General features: G+C 34.2%; 2 protein-coding genes and 1 pseudogene across 3 annotated transcripts; 2 read left to right on the top strand and 1 right to left on the bottom strand.

The window, feature by feature from the left end:
- LOC131529977 (NACHT, LRR and PYD domains-containing protein 12-like) overlaps positions 1-4,887 on the bottom strand; it is a 274,625-nt pseudogene extending 269,738 nt beyond the window's left edge.
- Positions 4,888-7,375: 2,488 nt separating this feature from the next.
- On the top strand, positions 7,376-8,912 carry atpv0e2 (ATPase H+ transporting V0 subunit e2). The gene is made up of 4 exons (XM_058761016.1): positions 7,376-7,575; positions 7,719-7,766; positions 8,023-8,122; positions 8,220-8,912. Exons 1-3 carry the CDS (start codon positions 7,472-7,474, stop codon positions 8,114-8,116), a joined length of 246 nt encoding a protein of 81 aa, XP_058616999.1. The 5' UTR covers positions 7,376-7,471; the 3' UTR covers positions 8,117-8,122; positions 8,220-8,912.
- A 2,440-nt stretch (positions 8,913-11,352) lies between these two features.
- hoga1 (4-hydroxy-2-oxoglutarate aldolase 1) lies at positions 11,353-17,047 on the top strand. Of its 2 annotated transcripts, XM_058760896.1 has the most exons (8): positions 11,353-11,760; positions 12,002-12,222; positions 12,455-12,583; positions 12,663-12,790; positions 12,968-13,102; positions 14,009-14,105; positions 16,296-16,429; positions 16,746-17,047. In XM_058760896.1, exons 2-8 carry the CDS (start codon positions 12,021-12,023, stop codon positions 16,893-16,895), a joined length of 975 nt encoding a protein of 324 aa, XP_058616879.1. In that variant the 5' UTR covers positions 11,353-11,760; positions 12,002-12,020; the 3' UTR covers positions 16,896-17,047. The 2 variants fall into 2 exon arrangements, with proteins under 2 accessions (XP_058616879.1, XP_058616880.1); XM_058760897.1 differs by lacking the exon at positions 11,353-11,760 and having other exon boundaries at positions 12,108-12,222; positions 12,411-12,583.
- The last annotated feature ends 777 nt before the right edge of the window (positions 17,048-17,824 follow it).

Below are 17,824 nucleotides of genomic sequence, written 5' to 3'. Positions count from 1 at the left end.
AACATTAGTGACTGAAGACAGAAGATTCATAATAAAAACACAGGCTATAATCTGCTGATCAGAGCTCTTACTGGTCTGTAGTGTGTTAGCGAGGTCTGTCTGGTTCATCTTCCTCAGGATCAACAGTGTGATCTTCAGAAGCCCCTCTCTGACTCTGTTATGACCCTCGTCATCATGATGGTCTCTTTCAGAGCATTCTGGGTAATCTGGACTCAGTAGTCTCTTAAAACCTTTTAACTCACTCTTCATCACAGAGATGATTTTGTGCTCAAGCTCCTGAAATCATAGTGAATATTCAAACAATAAACCTCCATTCAGTCACAGAGAAAGTGAACCAAAGGATCAACACACAAGAGTCAAGCCTGAATTTTTCTTTGTAGTTTAATCAAAGGCATGAATAAACATCACTGAATTATATCACACCTGTTAATAACTTCCACTGTTTGCTCAGACATCAGCGTCTACAGATACTGAGGTTAAAAGAGGGAGTTTGACTGGATTGGCTGTTTGCTAGATTGATGTTCATCTTTGTGCAGCAGTCAGGTTACATATGGATTCAGCTTCTCTACTTTAGTGATCATTGATCTGCTTTATACTGGCCTACAAATTATCTGACGTGTAGGAAAGTAAATGTAACTATTACAGAGAGGATTTCACAGATTTATCAATTTCCTAATACTTTTACCCAGAGAGTTATTGTGTTGGGATGGACACACACACACACACGCACGCACACACACACACACACACTCTCTCTCGCACACACACACACACAAAACCAACCTTGAAAATGGAGTCTAAGTTCTTCTTTGTTGAATGTGATTCTGGTCCTTCATGTTTTTGACTGTAGTTAAACAAATATTGAATATCTTTGTAAATATGTATTAATGAATTTAATACACATCAGTAAATGAATGAATATCTTCTCATACTGTAAACTAAACAACACCTCAGATCAGCAGATGAGTCTCCCGAGCTGAAATGATTTGGACGATCCATTGACTGGTCACTCTTCATGGACACACAGCTGGGTTCAGGAGATTCATTCTCACACAGACTGAAACACAACAGCAATAAAAACTGTTTCTGAAAATCTCACACTGCTCCGACAGAAACACCTTTACTGTCTCAACCTCCCTTTAATGTTCATCTTTCGCTTGAGGAGTCTGTTGTGACTCGAGAGTTAAAAGATTAAAGTATTATTTGTCTGTATATAAAAGGAATCTGCCCCATGTGCCCTTTTCATTCATGTATTATAGAATAAAATAGAGCGATACACACATATAGATACAGACAGACACAGAAACATCCAGCAGCAACAGAGACACTGCTGACAATAACACACCTCACCTACAGTATATATGACACTCATAATATCTCACCTGGACTCAACAGAAGAGTCTTCCTCTCTGCAGAGATCTGAAGGATGTTTCCTCACAGACACATCGATGTGTTCAGCTAAACCTGATTCATCCCCCTGAATCTGACTATAAATTAAAATGATATTGTAGTATGCATTTATTGTTTCTGAACATTAAAAATGTGAAATATTTCACGTTCTCTCACCTCTTGACTGTCTTTATCTGTGTGTGATGTTCTTCAGAGAGATTCATTCTGGAGGCCATGGTTTCATCTAAAAGCAGATACAGATGATGATCCTCAGAGTGAGTTATTAATCATCTCAGTAATAATTTTCTCAAATCCAGCTCTGTCTCAACAGTCAGTCCGCAGTAGGGATGGGAAAATTCACCAATTTATTAGTGGATGTGCTATACTTTTATTGTTTAGAAAGAGCGTGGTCATCACTGCTGCTACGTGAATATGACCAAAGACTATCCACCTTATTCTTCAACACAGAAGTAAGCCGTTTTCTGTGAATGTGCGAGACTTCCGGTTCATAAACCACCGCCGTATGGTAAAACTGCTTGCACTACAAACCAGTGTGTTCATAATTAAGATAATACATTAAAATAATATGGTAAGAGTCACCAATTTGCAATATCAAGCAGCAAAAGGTGCGGTTTTGTACAGCTAAAAATAGCTGTACTTGTAACTTGTAGTACACTTGAACCCATCTTTCATTCACTAGTACACTCAAGTGTACTACAAGTGGTAGCTAAATACATTTTTTAAGTACAAAGATAGTATGTTAAATGTGCATTTTAGTTCATATTCATGGTGTCTCAAAATAGCACAGTTGAGTACACTTAGATGATCTTAAGTTTATCTTAAGAAGTACTAAAGGATCATTTTTAGTATATTAAGTACAAAATCAGTGCACTTTAAGTACATCATGGAAGTGTACTTGTTTTTCACCTGGGAATTTACCACTTAGTAGGCTAGTGAGTGAAGCCATTGAGTCAGTACATATCACAGTTCTTGCTGGTTGAACTTCTTCGATCCACTGTAAAGGCAGTATGATAGCTAATAATTCAGTAATAAAAACATGATCCGATAATCTTTTTGCAATTTTTATTTTAAATGTAGGAATATATACTGCTGCTGCTGTTCTTCCAGACTCTGACTACTTAGACCCATCTGTAAATACCTGTAACAGAATAATACTCTTGAATTATATATTGTTGAAATACTAATTCAGTTGGCATGTTCATTTCCGTTTTATTTTATTATGTTTTTACTTTGCGAATTTGTAAATCTATTAGCGGAATAGGGAACAACCAAGGGGGGATTGCTGGTATAGCAACAGAAGGGGCAATTTCATGGTCTTTCAACTCCAAGCTGTTTGCTTCTTTCCTTACAACCCAACCAAAGCTTGCTATTTCTTTGTATTCATATTCCTAACAATCTTTCAGAAGTAGTCTAACTGGATGGTTTTCCAGATGTCCCTTTACACCAGACCAGTATCTTAATCTCAACTGAAACCTACGCTGTTCTAGAGGCAATTCTCCCATTTCAACTTGTAATGAAGCCACCGGAGAAGATCTAAATGCACCACAACAAATGCGCAAAGCTTGATTTTGTATTACCTCTATCTTTCTACGTAAGGTTTAGAAAGACTACCACACTACCATCTATGTTTGACCTAATCACAGCACAATACATTTCTGAGTATGAATTCAAATATATCCATTTTGCTGTAAGGAGTGGGCGAGTGAACAGCGCAATAATTCTGAGTAAAATACCCTGCAAGCAAGCCTGTACTTAATGTGTAAAAGTGCTTATGCACTTAGATGCTTGGGGTGAATTTGCCATTAATTTTCTCCAAAACTGTATAGTAAAAATATTTGAAAATTAATACAGTAATAGTCAGGGTGACTGTGAACGGGAATCAATTGAAAGAACGAGCAAACCTATAAAGGAAATATTTTTTTATAAGTGTTTGAAAATGGGACATGGTGTAAAAGTGCTTATGCATTTAGATGTTTGTGGTGAATTTGCCTTTCATTTCCTCCAAAACTATACAGTAAAAATATTTGAAAATCAGTACAGTAATAGTCAGGATCACTGTGAGCAGGAATCAATTGAAAGAACGAGCAAACCTATAAAGGAAAGGTTTTTATGAGTGTCTGAAAATGGGACGTGATTGAAAAGTGCAAGGATAGACAGATGCTTGGGATGAATTTGCCATTAATTTTATCCAAAACTATACAGTAAAAATATTTGAAACTTAACACAGTAATAATCAGGGTGACTGTGAACAGGAATCAATTGAAAGAATGAGCAAACCTATAAAACAAAGATTTTTATGAGTATTTGAAAATGGGACGTCATTTAAAAGTGCAAGGATACACTTACATGCTTGGGGTGACTTTGCCATTAATTTTCTCCAAAACCATACAGCAAATAGACTTGACAAGTCATACAGTAATAGTCAGGGTGACTGTGAACAGGAATCAACTGGAAGAATGAGCAAACCTGTAAAGCAAAGAATTTTATGAGTGTTTGAAAACGGGACGTGATGTAAAAGTGCAAGGATACACTCAGATGCTTGTGGTGAATTTGCCTTTCATTTTCTCAAAAACTATACAGTAAAAATATTTGAAAATTATTACAATAATAGTCGGGGTCACTGTTAACAGGAATCAATTGGAAGAATGAGCAAACCTATTAAGGAAAGCTTTTTACGAGTAAGTGCTTATGAGAAAATGTGTGAATGCACATTGAGATTTGGAGTGATTTGCAATTAATTTGTTCAGAAATTGTACAGTAGACTTAACTTGAACATTAATACAGTAATAGTCACTCTAAACAAGTATCAGTTGAAAGGTACACACACACACACACACACACACATATATATATTAGTAACATTGGTAACATTGATAAATGATGTATATTAATAAATGTACAATACAAATGTTAATGTACAAAAAAAATGTATTCACAAATATTAATTCAATGTTCAAGTCATTAAAAAAATCCTGAAATTGTATTATTTATATCATTATAAAAAAATATAAAATAGCAATAAATACATATTCTGATGTCGCTTTATGGTGTTTTTAGGGTTAAATTACGTTTAAATGTAGACATATTTTTAGTCACCGTGAACGGCAATCTATTGAAAATATCAGCAAAAGTACAAAGGAAACGCCGTTATGACAGCTTCTTTACACCCATTTTGACGACTCCCAGCACCGCGATTAGACGCGCAAAACAAAAACAAAAAAAAGTGCGTCTGGCTTGACCGTGCATTTTCAGACCGCGGCTGGCTTGACCGCAGTGTTTTTATCTCCTAATGTCATTTAAACTACTTTCAAAATATCTGATACTGCTGTTATACTTCACTTTAAACCAGTCTGGATCGATTTTGGCAATCCAAGATAATTGTAAAATCGTGATACTCACTGATTTTCTCTCTCAATGCACTTCACTCCCTCATATGACAACAGATCCTGCTGAAATAGTTTCACTTTCTCTGTCGAGCTCCTCGACTTACTCCCCTACAGGATACAAGTGGAATATTTTAACCGTGTCAAGAATGCAGTTATTTTCTTTAGTAGGCTAGTGTGAGAAACAATACAAGCAATAATAATAATCTGGTTATAAATTTGATTATAAACTGGTTATAAAACTTTTTCAAATCAAATCTATCAAAAACAGGATATAAGTGTAGTAAAAAGGCTAATGGTTACTCTTTACAGATTCCCATCTGCTACTAACACTGTTTACAATATAACACAGACTTTACAGTGAACAACAACAAAATCCAAAGTAATTACCAGAAACAAGTTTATTTTAATACAGTGCCATTTTTAATACAGTCTCAACAGTCTCTCAGTGCAGCACCTACTTATAACTACAGTAAACAGTCCTTGCCAAAGTATCTGGAGCACATCCTCATGTTGTCTGTGATGTAATGAGAAAATCAGTCAGCTGACACGATTTTGAGCAGCAGTTCTGTACATGTGGCTACAAAGATCAGCACTGCATTCCCTTCATAAACAAATGTAATCCACTGCGTCTTCAGCGGCTCAGATGTCGGGAGTAAATCACGACTGCTATGTTTATTATTACATCCAACAACAAAACACCTCAATCACTTACGAGGCATTACTGTCTATTCCTGCTCCGGCTTCGAAACAATGGCGAACTGATGACAGCTCACTCAGGGCGGGTCTAAGGTAAGACGCTAGTGTCAATCAACAATCGTGGGAGCGGCCTGGGTCTGTGTGACGTCACACAGCCAAGAATCTGAGAATGGCTTGATTTGAGAAAGGGGATTTATGGCTATTTCTTTTTTTTTTTTAAAGCACTGGGTGGATTTTTATTATAGGGTGATTGTGTACACACACATTTATGTTCAAACAACATGCAAAAGTTAATTTTGCATCCAATGACCCCTTTAACTATTAACACACTGGTTTGTAGTGCAATCAATTTTACAGTTTATTGCACGTTATTCTTCTCGTTATTTCCCTACAGCGGCTAATGAACCGGAAGTCTCACACGCTCACAGAAAATTGCTTACTTCCGCATTGAAAAACAAGGTGGATAGGTTTTTAACATTCTGAAACCTCTATACTCCTACTACAAGCTAGTCAGTGTATTCAGTAGGTGTAATGTATGAGTTGACATAAAAAGGAAATTTACTTTTGATACTACAAGTACTTTTAAAAGCAAGTTTGTACTTTTACTTAAATAAATGTATGGAGCAATATTTGTCTAGCAGTATCTATACTTTTACTCAAGTAATGGAGTTGTGTACTTTGTCCACCTCTGGTGTCATCAGGGTTGGAGACCTTTGCAGTAAAGCAGATATCCAGGAAAAGTTATAGATTTGGTTATAGAATTGGGTGCAACAGAGTCGGTGATCTTTAGGGGAACTACATGAAGTTGAAATAATAAATCGGGTGATCAAGACCTGATTGTTAACTGATTGTTCTGAAGATGACAAAAAAAGCTTTTTATTTAGTCATATTTTTGACAAAATTTTACATTCTGCAAGTATTCCAACAAAAGACTTGATGGTTTATTAACTGAAGTAAAATTGTACATTGACAATATTGGAGACTTTTGAGCTCCCCAAAGAACACATATGTAATGAGTAACAGGAAACTTACCTAAAATAATTTACAAAACTTCTGCACTCCTTTTGTAATTTTACATAAACACGTCTTATGTTATTTTATTCTGGGGGAAATATACATTTTCATGAATTGTCCAGTAGATGGCTGCAGTGATCCACACATGCTGCTCACTATAGACCAGAGGCTCGCATGCAGAGCGCCCCAAGACCAAGTTAGTTATATTAAAATAACATCAAAATAAAGATACAATCATAAAATAAATAAAATAGAATAGAATAAATACATTTAAAAAGATATTAATTATAATAATGCTCTAAACAATAGGCTAGTTGGTTTTATTAAGGACCAACTTTCTGGAATCACAAAATTAATCAGTAAATTGGTGTGATTTGTTAACACCTAGTTTGATTGTAAAACTGCTTCAACATAATTACAGCAGAATTAGTAGTGGAAATATCCTATTATTAATAATTACAGGGTTTCACTGGAAATAATACATTGCTTAAATAGTAACTGATGAAGATATTTAGAATTCATAGGCAACTGATTTTATTTATTTATTTATGACATCCATATCAAGACAAACTTATGGTTGCAGATATAATAATAAAACAATACATCTAAATAAATCAAAATATAAGTAAAATAAATAAATACTGGGTCCAATCCTTTAATTCTATTGAACAGTTTAGCATAAAATATAGGAGCTTTCATTGTAAATTCAGAAGCATTACATACAAGAAGACTTTTAGGAGAGGGTGGTTTAGCATTTGAGTGACAGATTATTGCGTCAATGTAACAAGAAGGGATTCAGTTTGAGTGACAGCTCCATTCTACCAATAGCAACCAGACTCAGAATAGCAACGGTCCAATCAGGAGCAAGTGGGCGTGAGCGAAGGATTATTGAGAGATCGCGCTGCATTGAACAGGACGCTGATATCTTTATATTATATTGTCCAGAATAACGCAGTAGAGTCGCAATGGTGTCGCACTCGCTGGCTTTGCCGATGATCTGTTTCACCACGCTGTGGGGTCTGGTCGGGGTTGTGGCCCCGTTTTTTGTACCGAAAGGACCAAACAGAGGGTGAGGAGTGATGCTGGAATAAAGGCCCAGCGATTCATCCATCTTTAAACGCATCCGTTCTTCTACAGTATAACCTGTGTCATTTATATGTTATTGCAATTTTATTTAAATCTTTGATTTTTGATTTAACTGTTTGATTACAGTGTCATCATAACCAGTTTGGTGCTGACCGCCGTTTGCTGCTATTTATTGTGAGTATAATTAAACATTTTGGGAAAATACTGCCACATATGTTCCAAAATACTCCATTATTCATGTTTTGGGTAATTGGGATAAAAAATAAACCTCCGTGCATGGTAGTGTAGGATCACCTTTACAAATTCGCTGTTTACAATGTTTACAGTGCATTTTTGCTGTTATTTGTTTTTTGATGCTGTAAATTACTTGAATGTATGAAGTAGTACAGTTTATTTTGAATATTCACTACTGTGTTCATATCCATCACAGCTGGTTAGTAGCAATACTGGCCCAAGCAAATCCTCTATTTGGACCTCAGCTTAAAAACGAGACCATTTGGTATCTGCGCTACTTCTGGGAGTAGATGGAGGTACACTTGTGTTCATATCAGCGTATTTAATGAACACTGGGTTTATGAGGATTCAGTAATGATTGAGATGTTCATGATTCATTCTCGTGTCTTGCAGGTGTCATTTGGAAGATTCTGAATCTCATCAGGCTTTTTTCTTTTAAATGTCATTATTACAATCAGTAAAACCCACAAAATAGTGAAGGATCGACTCCAAGAGAACAACATTTGTGTTATGAAACAAGTTGCAACATTACACAATTTATTTTTTTTCAATTACAAAAAGAATGATTCAACTTTTGTTTAAACATAAACATGTTACTTAGCATAATGCAACATAACAATTAGAACCTTTGGAGATAGTATACAGAATAGTATTCTAAAAATGTACAAAGAGATGTTATAGTGATATTATTGTGCTCTTTAAAGAATTATAAGAACATGAATTTGTGTGCTTTGGATGTCTGAGAGTTGAGTATATGAGTAAATGTTTTTGTTTTGTTTTGCATCAAGGCACAGGTTTGTCTGTTTTAGTCTATTTAATATTATGTTGTCCTCACTTGCATGTGACACTGTATCCATGTTTACCTGATGAAATTATTTTTATATTTATTATTGTTTTTATTTGTAAATGTGATTGATATTCTGTTGATGTTTTACGTCATCGTGTGAAGATTTTGAAGTTGTGTCGTACAAAATAAAATGAGTGAATTTCTGTGATGGGCTGACTTTAAAACCTGCTATATAACACAATATAGGAGTTAACGTGCAAAATCTGTGAATATTTAATTTATGAATTTGTGTCAGGAACCATACAACCAGAAGCAAAAGTGCATGGCTAATGTCAGAAAGATTTGCATGGGTGGAAAAAGTGTACAGATTTGCAATTCGGGGACTGTGTATAAAATCCCAAATTAAGTATAAAACAGTATCTTGACTACAAAAGGATCAGTTATTAATACTTTGTCAGTAGGAAAAAGCAAAAAGACCTTGACAGCTGCTGATTCATCCTTATTTTGTGTGTAAGGTTGATTAATTGTGACCTGTTTGGACTGAAAATCATGTTTTATATATGAAGTGCACACAAACCAATTTTGTGTATTCATACCCTATAACTCTCCTTTTCTTTAACCGGATGTTTTTTTTTTTTTATACTATGATATACAACCACTAAGGGGAATATTAATTTATGAATATTAATGCTTATGAATTAATAAAACATTTAGCCAACTTGTTCAAGAAGTGTTCATTAGAGTTATAAGACCGTATATGATGGTGAATAATATCACAAACTTTTATTTGAAGTAAAAAGTTTTTGAAATCAGACAAAAAGAAAAATTTGAAAGACTGTGTAGGCTACTTAACATCTTCCCATATCCATACTCCCATAAAGCATTGTGAGCAACGTATTGAAATTATTAAACAAAACAAAAACCTTCATTAAACTATTGACTTAAAAGTTGTTTATTTATATATATATATATATATATATATATATATATATATACACATACATACACAAAAAAAATTACATACTTTTTTAAATAACCAGATTTATAAAATAAGTAGTTAAGTATATAAATATACAAGTAGTTTAGTTTAGGGAGACTCGCAGTGCTTTAAGAGTGGGCGGAGCCCGGCAAAATTCCGATTCTATGATTGGTCGACATTTCTCTGTAGGATTATGGGTAGTGTAGTTCTTCATCAGAAATAGCGCAGTTAAACATGGTTTTAAATCATATAACGTGGAATGACTGCTTCAGCTGAAGTATATATACTTTATAAACAACCTCGAAGCTTTATTTCGTCATTCAAAGTCAATTCCCTTGTGGAGAAAATGAAAGGGATTTTTACTTCCGGAAGCAGAATATTGCACTTTATAGGCACTGCAGTCACGCCATCTGCGCTTCGGAGAAGTAAACTTTTGCAAATCATTTTTTATTTTTTATTTTTTTCTAAAGAGTATCAAACTGAAGCCCAGTCTGGATAATAATAAGCTGATTAACAACGCATTATACGGGCACTTCTTATTTAATGGTATTTTATTTTTATTGTTTAATTGTATTCATAATGTATTAAATGTTCAATAAAACATTTCAGATGGGTTTGTAAAATGTTTTTGTTTTGAGAAAATTCATAAAGAAAAAATAAAATAAAATAGTTTTCTGCAAATTCTCTATTTATTACATCACTGTATCACTTGTTTTAAAAATTCATAAAGAAATAAAATCAAATTGTTTTCTGCAAACTCCACCAGATTCTTGTTCTGCATCTCCTCACGTACCACTGTGGTGATTTTCATGTTTTACTGTATCATTTTTTAATAATTGCATACCAAAGTCATGACAAATGCAATTTACATTGTGGTATGGACATATTTTAAAAATTCATAAAAGTATAAAATCAAATTGTTTTCTGCAAACTCCACCAGATTCTTGTTCTGCATCCCCCCACGTACCACTGTGGTGATTTTCATGTTGTTTTACTGTATCATTTTTTAATAATTGCATACCAAAATCATGACAAATGCAATTTACATTGCTGAATGGACATATTTTAATGAGTTTGCAGAAAACAATTTGATTTTATATTTTTATAAATTTTTAATAACATTTGTCATGACTTTGGTATGCAATTAAAATAAAATGATACAGTAAAACAACATGAAAATCACCACAGTGGTACGTGCGGAGATGCAGAACAAGAATCTGGTGGAGTTTGCAGAAAACAATTTGATTTTATACTTTTATGAATTTTTAAAATATGTCCATACCACAATGTAAATTGCATTTGTCATGACTTTGTTATGCATTTATTAAAAAATGATACAGTAAAACAACATGAAAATCACCACAGTGGTACGTGAGGAGATGCAGAACAAGAATCTGGTGGAGTTTGCAGAAAACAATTTGATTTTATTTCTTTATGAATTTTTAAAACAAGTGATACAGTGATGTAATAAATAGAGAATTTGCAGAAAACTATTTTATTTTATTTTTTCTTTATGAATTTTCTCAAAACAAAAACATTTTACAAACCCATCTGAAATGTTTTATTGAACATTTAATACATTATGAATACAATTAAACAATAAAAATAAAATACCATTAAATAAGAAGTGCCTGTATAATGCGTTGTTAATCAGCTTATTATTATCCAGACTGGGCTTCAGTTTGATACTCTTTAGAAAAAGGAAAAAAAAAAAAGGATTTGCAAAAGCTTCACGGCTATCACTACCACGCAACGCCATGTAGACGCGCAACAACATTTTCAGCGAAGATGGCGTTACTGCAGTTTATAGGCGAGCCAAACAAGTCGCTGTTGACATATCTCAAAACTATTATTCATAAGTGACAGAACGTTTCAAGAAGGTTTCCAAGCAACGTCAGGACCGTAATTAATATTCAAAGCTAAATCGTGGAGTTGCATGCGGACTTTAATCAGTGACAACTTTCTGCTTGTGCGCGAGAAAGCTGTTCATTATAATACACAAGCAGAACGGTTTCTCTTCTTCAGATACAACAACAGCATAATAATAAACTCTAATAACGACGATATACTTCTACATTGAGTTGTGACACTGCTTGTCAAGTTTTCTGACAGAGTAAATAAGGACTTCTATGCTTCTGCAAGACTGTTTGAACATCTGCAGCAACCAGGTATGCAAAACAAAGTTGTCTCAGATACATGTTATATGCGTTATATCACATATTTATTGAGCCAGATCATTTGAGAGTTTGCATAAATGCTATGTGGATACTTGTGAGGTTCATAAACGCCTAACAATCTTCCCCAAATGTTTTCCCAAACGTTTAGAGTTGATAAGTGTGTTGATTATTAACTGCAGAATATACCAGAGTTCACATTTTCCTTTAACCACATCTGTTTTCTTTTCTACAGACGGATCACAACCAGCAGCATGTTCGCGATCAGAAGCTTCAGTCTTCTGTGCAGAAGATCAGCTGTTTCCACATGGAGAAATAAAAGTCAAAGTGCTGGGAAGAGGCTGGATGTAAGTGGGATTTATCCTCCCATTGCCACTCCATTCACTCAGAGTGAAGCTGTGGATTACCAAAGACTGGATGACAATCTTAAGAAGTACGCCGACTTACCTTTCAGAGGTGGGCTGTTTCATTTTTTGACAAACACGCAATACACCATGCAGCAGAAACCACAAGGACGTGTTATGAATGTAAAACCTACAACATTTAATATGTGCTATATTGTAATATAGATTTTGTGTGACCCAGCTTAATGCTGACAATAGTTAACAGATGGCAGCCGTTAGGGTTAAAGTCCTCTTTTGCAGTGCACCGTCTAGTGGACATACAATGCTGTTTATTGCACTGGCAGGTCTTGTAGTGCAGGGCTCTAATGGGGAATATCCATACCTGACACCGGAGGAGAGGGTTGAGGTGGTGAAGAGAGTCAAACAGGCGCTGCCGCAAGACAAGTTACTCATGGCTGGATCTGGCTGTGAATGTACGTCTCTCTTGGGTATTTATTTGTATATGCCAGATGCCATTTACACACTTGATAACATTTGTTTTGTTTTCTTTAGCCACCAGAGCCACGATCCAAATGAGCCAGCAAATGGAAGACGCCGGTGCTGACTGTTTGTTAGTGGTAACACCTTGTTTTTACCGCGGTCGAATGGATAGCCGAGCTCTTATAAACCACTACACTAAGGTAGTCTTGAGTAATTGTATTTTTGTATTTAATCAAAGACTGTTCTCTCCATTGTGATCAAATGGAACTGTGGACGTTATGCATATCGTTGCGCTCCTTTGCATTTTACTTAGTTCAATTGTGTCTTATTAACACTTTGTCTTATTAAAATGCATCATTGCTTTCTTCAATTCCAAGGTGGCAGATTCCAGTTCAGTGCCAGTTGTGTTGTACAGCGTGCCAGCAAACACGGGTCTCGACCTGCCTGTGGATGCAATAATTCAACTTTCTCAGCATCCAAATATTGTCGGCCTCAAAGACAGTGGTGGAGATGTAAGAGCTGCTATAATACATATTTAATATAGTGTTATTTACTAGTGCTGTCAAACGATTAATCGCGATTAATCGCATCCAAAATAAGTGTTTATTTTATTTTTTTAACATAATATATGTGTGTACTGTGTATATTTATGTATATATAAATACACACACATACAGTATATATTTTGAAAATATGTACATGTTTATACATATATTCATATTCTTATATTTTATATTATTTATAAATATATTTAATATATAAACATAAGATATTTTTGTTAAATATATACATGCATGTGTTTGCATTTAGATATACATAATAAATATACACAGCACACATAAATGTTACGTAAACAAAACTTTTATTTTGGATGCGATTAATTGCAATTAATAGTTTGACAGCACTATTTTATATATATATATATATATGTCACGGTTCGGTAAGTACCTCGGTTCAGGGGTCAAGGTTCGATATGATTTCAGTACAACAGGGGAATAAAAATAACAAATCTACTATGCTCTGTTTCTTTTCATTTATTTTGAACAGACAGTAGTACAAATTAAAAAAAATTTCCACCTAGATGTGGAAATACTAAATATTATTACATGTATATAAAATATGCAGTACATATATACATACAAGGAATAAACTGAAATATATTTGATTTAGTTTACAGATAAACAAGGGGGAAAAAACAGTGCGACACGTAACGTAGCATATATATGTTGAGTTTTTCAGTTAATTTTTGTGACACACTTAATTTGTTCACAGAAAGGAAACTCAAATGGCAGAAAGACACATTCTGTTTGTTTTCCTGCTTTTATTTTTTTTCCTGTTTACAGTCTCCGTTATTTTTCTGTCTCTTTTTTCACTCCCTTTTATCACCTTAAAACACTTTAATATTTGATAATTGACAGATCACCAGAATAGCTCTGATTGTGCAGAAAACCAGATTGCAGGATTTCCAGGTTCTTGCAGGATCTGCTGGTTTCCTCATGGCTGCATACGCTGTTGGTGAGAATGAGTTTTTAATAATCTTTACACCATCTAATATTTTTCAAAGTATTAATCCACTTATATTCATGCACCCTGCCATACAATATTTATTTACTTATGTTTTGTTTATTTATTGTTTTAAATAACTAAATAATCAGTATTGCAACACATATACTACAATATATACCAGTTGTACTTTAAAAATGTACTTAACTTTATTTTATTTTATTATTTTTTTGAGCTTTATAGTAGGTGACAGAGTTGTGGGAGTTTTGATGTAGATCTACTTAATGTCACAATGCAAAAATATTTCAATGGACCTTAAAAATAGGCTTTATTTTGACTTGAGGTTAATTATAACCTACGTTGGAGACACTGCAGTTGATTTATTCTGTTTGTCTGTACAAACGATTTTAAATTCCTCTAAAAATACAGAAAGTACATTAAGAGTAATCATTTAAATGTGACAAGTTGAACATGTCAAACAATTTGTGACCATAATAAAAATCAAATCATGCAATTTGTTGCCGTTCACCTTGAAGGGCAACTGATTAATGTACATTGACAGAAATAACAGTACAAAGACGGTCCCTAATACAAACATGTCAGTCCTAATACAACATCCACCTCATTTTTCTCATAACAACGAAGTTTGATAACTTACCGAGAGACAAAACTACAGTTAATCAAATGCCAGCTTGTGGGAGAGTATCTAAGAAGCCTGTCAATTAATCAACACAATCAAAGTCGCCTTAATATCTGTCAGAAAGACTGGGGGTGGCGAGACGCTAAGCCATTATCATGAGCATAGGTGGTGTCAGGCTGTCAATCAAACTGTTGTTTATGTGGGAGGGGTCTGTAGTGTGTCAGTCACATAGTGAGTGAAAGTTAGCAGGACTGAATTTCTAAATGTTTTTACATGGTTATTTTGGACATTTGTTTGCATGCCTATCTTACAGATGTGATATTAAATGAATAGTTCACCCATAAATAAAAATTAGCTGAAAATGTGCTCACCCTCAGGCCATTCAAGATGCAGATGAGTTTGTTTCTTTATCAGATTTGGAGAAATGTAGCATTGCATCACTTGCTCAGCCATGGATGCTCTGCAGTGAATGGGTGCCGTCAGAATGAGAGTCCAAACAGCTGATAAAAACAACACAATAATACACACCACTCCAGTCCATCAGTTAATGTGTTGTGAACCAAACAGTTGTGTGTTTGTAAGAAATAAATCCGTCATTAAATTTTAATTTGATGCTTTTTGTCAAAATTCATAATATAGCTTTCTCCAGTGAAAAGGTAATCTTGTCCGAATCAGAAGCGAAATATGCTCAGATCAAGCACATTTTTTTTCAAGTTTTTCCACTTACAAGTGAAAATAGTCCAAACAAATATGTGACCCTGGAGCACAAAATCAGTCATAAGTAGCATGGGTATATTTGCAGCAATAGCCAAAAATACATTGTTATGCCAAAAATCATTAGAATATTAAGATTTAATCCTTAAGATTACAAGATTAAAATTGCGTTTTGACTTTTTTTCTCAAAATATTACGACTTTAATCTCGTAATCTTCAATTTATTTATGTTTTAACGTGCACTAAAACACTTTCATAATTATGGATTATGGACTTGAATTTTGACAAAAAGCAACAGTTTAAAGTTAAAAAGTCTAAATGGTGGATTTGATTTTGTTTTTTTACAAACGTGCAGCTTTTGGCTTCAAACCATTGCTTCCAGCTGAAAGGTGAGTCCTCTACCCATAATATTGCTTTCTCCAGTGAAAAAGTGGTCTGGTCTGAATCAGGAGAGAAATCTGCAGATCAAACAACGTTTACAAGCGAAATCATTCCAAAACAGCTCAACAGGAGATGGACTTTTTCACTGGAAGAAGCGCTATAATGGATTATGGACAGTTTAAAGATAAAAAAAGGCTTGTTTTCTTACAAACACACAGCTTTTCTCTTCTTCTGTGGATTATTATGATGTTTTTATCAGCTGTTTGGACTCTCATTCTGACGGCACCCATTCACTGCAGAGGATCCATTGGTGAACAAGTGATGTAATGCTACATTTCCCCAAATCTGTTGAAGAAACAAACTCATCTACATCTTGGATGACCTAAGGGGACATTTTCAGCCAATTTTTTTTCACATTTTTGGGTGAACTATTCCTTTAAGAGCTGATTTTACTCTGTTTGTTATAGGGGCCGTGGGAGGCGTGTGCGCCCTCGCAAATGTCCTGGGTCAGCAGGTGTGTGATCTAGCACAGCTGTGTGTTTCAGGACGCTGGGACGAGGCCAGGGAGCTCCAATATCGCCTCATCGAACCCAACACAGCAGTGAGCATCACATCGCCATGGCAACACCGTACATTTATACCACAGACACATTTACTGCTATGATAAACATTGGAAGCAACCCTTCCCCCAAGAGCTGCTGAACATGAGCTTTGCTTCAAAGGCCATGAGAAAGATTCACAATATGGTGTAAATAAGCTTTTGAAAAAAAGAAAAACATAACTGGCTGATCCTAAAAGGTTTGATCAGTGTGAACAGACTCTAAAAACGATGCCTTTGACCTTGTGTAAAAGAGAATCTATGATTGATTTCGACTCTATTCATTAAATTGCAATGTCCCTCCCCCGCTTTTTTATAGGTAACTCGGCAGTATGGCGTTCCCGCTTTGAAACAAGCAATGGAGTGGTTTGGATATCATGGTGGTGTGTGCCGGTCCCCACTGCAGCCGTTATCAAAGGCAGATTTAGAGCAGCTTCAAGTCAAATTCTCCTCCAATGGTTGGCTGTAGAAGCAGGAAGGCCGACGGAATCAAAGTGTTATAGTACTAAAGTGTTCTAAAACAGAATGTTTAATTATTGTTTTTGTGTTATCGTTAATTCAAGCTGACTTTATAAAGAGATTTTCATCATAACGTTGCATTAAAATATAATTTGCAAGCTACAGCAGTGTTTGGGATTCTTCTATTTTTGTATGAAAAATATTTCAGTATAATCAGTATTCTTGTACTTTACATCTTATTCTTGTTTTGAAGTTAGCGAAAACAATACGTTTTGTATTTTAGTACATTATGTATTATATTTGAGTAAAAGGAAAAACACTTATTTTTATATTCTTATTATTGTATTCTCAAGTAAAATAAAATGCTTTTAGTATTTTAAAACTACTATTATTATCTTTATTTTATCTTCTGTATGATCATGGGAAAATATTATTACGGATAATATTATATTCTTGTTATAACAAAAAAATAAAAATTTATCACACAATAATTATTTTGAACATTTCTGAATAAAAGGAAACAATAACTTGTGATATTTTAAACATTTTGAAAGGACAATATTATAATCACAATTATTATTTTTATCCTTTTCCAACCTGTTTATCCTCTGTAGGGTTATGGGACAATATATATATATATATATATATATATTTTTTTTTTTTTCTTTAAGTAAAATAATACTTATAAATAAAAAAAATGTGAAATTACAATATTTATTACATTCTTGTTTTGAAGTAAAGCAAAACAGTATTTTTTTAGTGTTTTAAAATGACTTTTTTTTTTATTCAATAATGCATAAGGGATCAATTTCAAATGCGACCACAAGTAGGCGCTTTACACCACTAAGAAGTGTTTAAATTGTTTGCTGAGATGCAAACCTGTGATCTCTTTTAAAACGGATAAAAAGCATTGGTATATGAGTCATGCATTTCCAAAGA

Source organism: Onychostoma macrolepis, chromosome 22 (assembly GCF_012432095.1).
Source record: "Onychostoma macrolepis isolate SWU-2019 chromosome 22, ASM1243209v1, whole genome shotgun sequence".
In the NCBI taxonomy this organism is placed as follows: domain Eukaryota; kingdom Metazoa; phylum Chordata; class Actinopteri; order Cypriniformes; family Cyprinidae; genus Onychostoma; species Onychostoma macrolepis.
The sequence above is the reverse complement of the archived record's forward strand: the minus strand, read 5'-3'. Positions and strand labels throughout refer to the sequence as shown.

Bases quoted from the DNA above. Each gene is read 5' to 3' on its own strand.
- atpv0e2 (XM_058761016.1), top strand. From the start codon at position 7,472: ATGGTGTCGCACTCGCTGGCTTTGCCGATGATCTGTTTCACCACGCTG. The intron at 7,576-7,718 runs GTGAGGAGTGAT...GTTTGATTACAG, and splicing joins CCGAAAGGACCAAACAGAGG to TGTCATCATAACCAGTTTGG. The intron at 7,767-8,022 runs GTGAGTATAATT...TATCCATCACAG, and splicing joins GCCGTTTGCTGCTATTTATT to CTGGTTAGTAGCAATACTGG.
- hoga1 (XM_058760896.1), top strand. From the start codon at position 12,021: ATGTTCGCGATCAGAAGCTTCAGTCTTCTGTGCAGAAGATCAGCTGTT. The intron at 12,223-12,454 runs GTGGGCTGTTTC...TTGCACTGGCAG, and splicing joins CGCCGACTTACCTTTCAGAG to GTCTTGTAGTGCAGGGCTCT. The intron at 12,584-12,662 runs GTACGTCTCTCT...TGTTTTCTTTAG, and splicing joins GGCTGGATCTGGCTGTGAAT to CCACCAGAGCCACGATCCAA.